This window comes from Pediculus humanus, genomic scaffold (genome assembly GCF_000006295.1).
Source record: "Pediculus humanus corporis 1103172108315 genomic scaffold, whole genome shotgun sequence".
In the NCBI taxonomy this organism is placed as follows: domain Eukaryota; kingdom Metazoa; phylum Arthropoda; class Insecta; order Psocodea; family Pediculidae; genus Pediculus; species Pediculus humanus.
In genome coordinates this window covers 1,205,444-1,208,519 of record NW_002987884.1, presented here as the reverse complement: position 1 = coordinate 1,208,519, position 3,076 = coordinate 1,205,444, and the positions used below count along the sequence as shown (strand labels likewise).

At 36.2% G+C, this 3,076-nt stretch overlaps 1 protein-coding gene across 1 annotated transcript; it reads right to left on the bottom strand.

The window, feature by feature from the left end:
- On the bottom strand, window positions 1–1,908 carry Phum_PHUM597180 (peptidyl-prolyl cis-trans isomerase G, putative; the record flags this gene model as incomplete). The annotated part of the gene is made up of 2 exons (XM_002432644.1): window positions 1–11; window positions 225–1,908. 2 exons carry the CDS (start codon window positions 1,906–1,908, stop codon window positions 1–3), a joined length of 1,695 nt encoding a protein of 564 aa, XP_002432689.1.
- Between the last annotated feature and the right edge of the window lie 1,168 nt (window positions 1,909–3,076).

Below are 3,076 nucleotides of genomic sequence, written 5' to 3'. Positions count from 1 at the left end.
TCAATCATAATCTAAAGGGAACGAAAAAGAAAAAAGGAAATAATAATAATAATAATAACAACAATGTGCTTTTTCAAAAGAACCCGGGAGAAAAGGCAAAAGGTGGGAAAAAGAAAGAAGAAAGAGAGAGAGAGAGAGAGATGGAAAACCTTTTCGAAATGTTTCTCTCTTTTTTCCTTTTTTTCCTTTTTTAAAATAAAAAACCGCTAAAAGAAAAAACTTACCGTGCCTCGTTTCCGAATCCGACCTCCTTTTCCCTCCCGTTATGGAAAACAACAGGGATTTTTCTCTCCGACTCCGACAGTGTTCTTCCGACAGAGCTCTCTTCGGTTTCTTCAATGATTTCTTATCCTTTCTCGATAGCCTTTTCTGCATCGACATCTCGTCTTTGACTTTGGGATCTTTATTATTACTATCCCGGGGATCCGGTGAACCGTCGACGACGTCGACGTTGTCATCGCTTTCCTCTTCTCTCGCGTCTTTATTAATACTACCACTACCACTACCACCACCACTGCTATTGTTATTACTATTGCGATTTTTCAAAAATCCCCGGAGCCTTTTTTCCTTTTTCCTTTCCGTCGACAAACTCGATTCCCGACTGAAATTATTTCTCTTATCTTTCATCGTGACCTTTTTATCAAGCCTGTCTTGTTTTTTCAATCTCGTTTTGTTTTTCCCGAGATTTTCACCCGTCGCTCTTCCGCAGTTCTCTTCCTCTTCGTCGTGTTCACTTTTCCCGTGGTGACTCCCCCTCACGGCCGAATCCGTTCTTTCGAGACTTTTGAATTTTCTCACTTTCGTGAGCGACTGCGTTTTACCGACGGGTATGCTATCGTAACTCCCGAATTCAACGGAATATTTAAAATCGACCGCTCTTTTTTGATTCTCTAATTTTCTCGCACTTTCTTCCGACATTTGTTTTAAGGCAACTTCGTGAAGTTTCCGAACTCTGTTCGATATGTGGGCGTCAAATATGCTACCCTCGTACGACGAACTCGAATCCCGACTCTCCGAATACTCGTGCCTTTTGCGAATTTTTATCGACGGCTTATCGATATCCGACAAATTTTTATCGCTCGAATCCGACGAAACGGATCTCTCGTGCGATCGAGATCTCGTGAACAAGCTCACAGTGTCTAGAAAATTCGGACTCCTCTCCGAATCCGATTTGTTGAGTCTCGTGTCGGGCCCTATGTCGAAAAATCTAAAAATGACGCTTTCCGACGTTTTGATGGCTTCGTCTTCCGTGCTCCGGGACACTCCGATCCCGCTGTCGGAACTCTTCGACAATTCCACGCTCAAATTTTTCGAATCTTGTTTTAATATTTTCGACCGGGAAAACCTTTCCCGGAGTTTCGAACTGTTGGGCGATATTATCCCGTATTCCTTGAGACCTTTCAAACTTTCGCTCACGCCATTTTTTCTCATTATTTCAATTTTGGGAACTTTTAAATCTTCCAAAAACTGATATTTTCTCTCTTGATTTTTCGACACTTCGTCCGCGGCGTGTTCCGCCGACGGAATCCTTCCGCCGTCTTTCTCCTCCGTTTCCTTCTTTAAACTTTCCTCCGTTTCCTTGTTACTTCCGCCGACTCCCGGAAATTGTTCTTCCAACGACGCTTGCCTTTTTATTTTCATTTTCATCTTTTGCGATTTATTGCCATTGTAATTCTTCTTATCGGAAAATGTTCGGTTGACGTCACATTTACCCGCCGCATTCGTTTTTCCGTCGTCGTCGTCGTCGTCGTCGTCACCACCTCCGCAGCCGCCGCCGCCGCTTTCGACTCTCTCCGAATTCATAGATTTCGATTTGGCTTTCATCAATATCGTTTCCTTTCTCTTTTTCGCGAGTTCATCTTCTGATGATAATAATAATGAAGTTTCACCGCAACCTTTATTAGGCATTTCTTCTTTTCTTTTCTTTTATGTTTTTCTTACGACAAAACGTATTCGTGAGATTTTCGTAAATTAATTATTGCGAATTTTTAAGTCTTTTATTATTATTATTATTATTACTAAATACTATTATTGTTATTAAAAATTTTCTCGTTTTTCCATTTTTTTTTTTTGAGCACCTCTATCTGAAATTAAAAATAAAAAAAAAAAAAAAAAAAATTATTCGAGTCATTTTTAAGCAACAAGTAGTTAAATATATATATACGCTTATATTTCCGTTTCTAAACTGTCTTCTCTCTCTCTCTCTCTCTTATTTTTTTTTACAGTAATAATACCTTATGACAGATAAACGGAATCAACCCTTTCTTTCTTTATAATATCATTATTATTATTATTATTATTATTATTATTATTAATACGATCATCATTCCGGAAACGAAAACTCGATTAAATTTGTTTGTAACTTTTATAAACTTTTGCAAAATTCGATTCGACATAAATTAAATAAAAAATTTCTTTCTCTTTCTCTTTCTCTCTCTCTCTCTCTCTTTCTCATTCGCGGCGGATTTGATGATTTCGATAAATATTAAAAACGCGTATGTACGCATGCATATATTAGCACATTAAACATTCACGTTGTCTTATTTAATTCGGAAAAAAAAAAAAAAAAAAAAAAAAAGAAATCCGATTGCAAAATGATTTATTCATTTTCTTTCTTTCTTTATCTCCCTCTCACTCTCTCACACTTTTCTTTTATTAGGTTACAAAAAGAGTGAGAGAGAGAGAGAGAAAGAGAATAGTCGGGAAGGGGAGAGGGAGGAAAGAAAAATTAAAGTAAAAAATTTGTTTCACTCTACTTTTCTTCTCCTTTTTTTTTTTTTTTAAAACTTTTTTCCCTTTTACGTTAACTTAAAAAAAAAAAAAAATCTTTTATATCCCTCTCTCTCTCTCTCTCTCGGACTCTTTCTCTCTCTCTCTTTTTCCTTTTTTAATAAAAAGGTTCGATTTAAAAAAAAAAATAGAAGAAAAGCGACATACCTGATATGATATTTTGTAAATCTGGCACTTGTTCTTTTTTTTTCGTTGATTATTATTTCCACATTTGATTAATTATTAATATTATTATTATCGTCGATATATTATCATTTCGTTTTCTTTTTTCTTTTGTTTGTTTGTT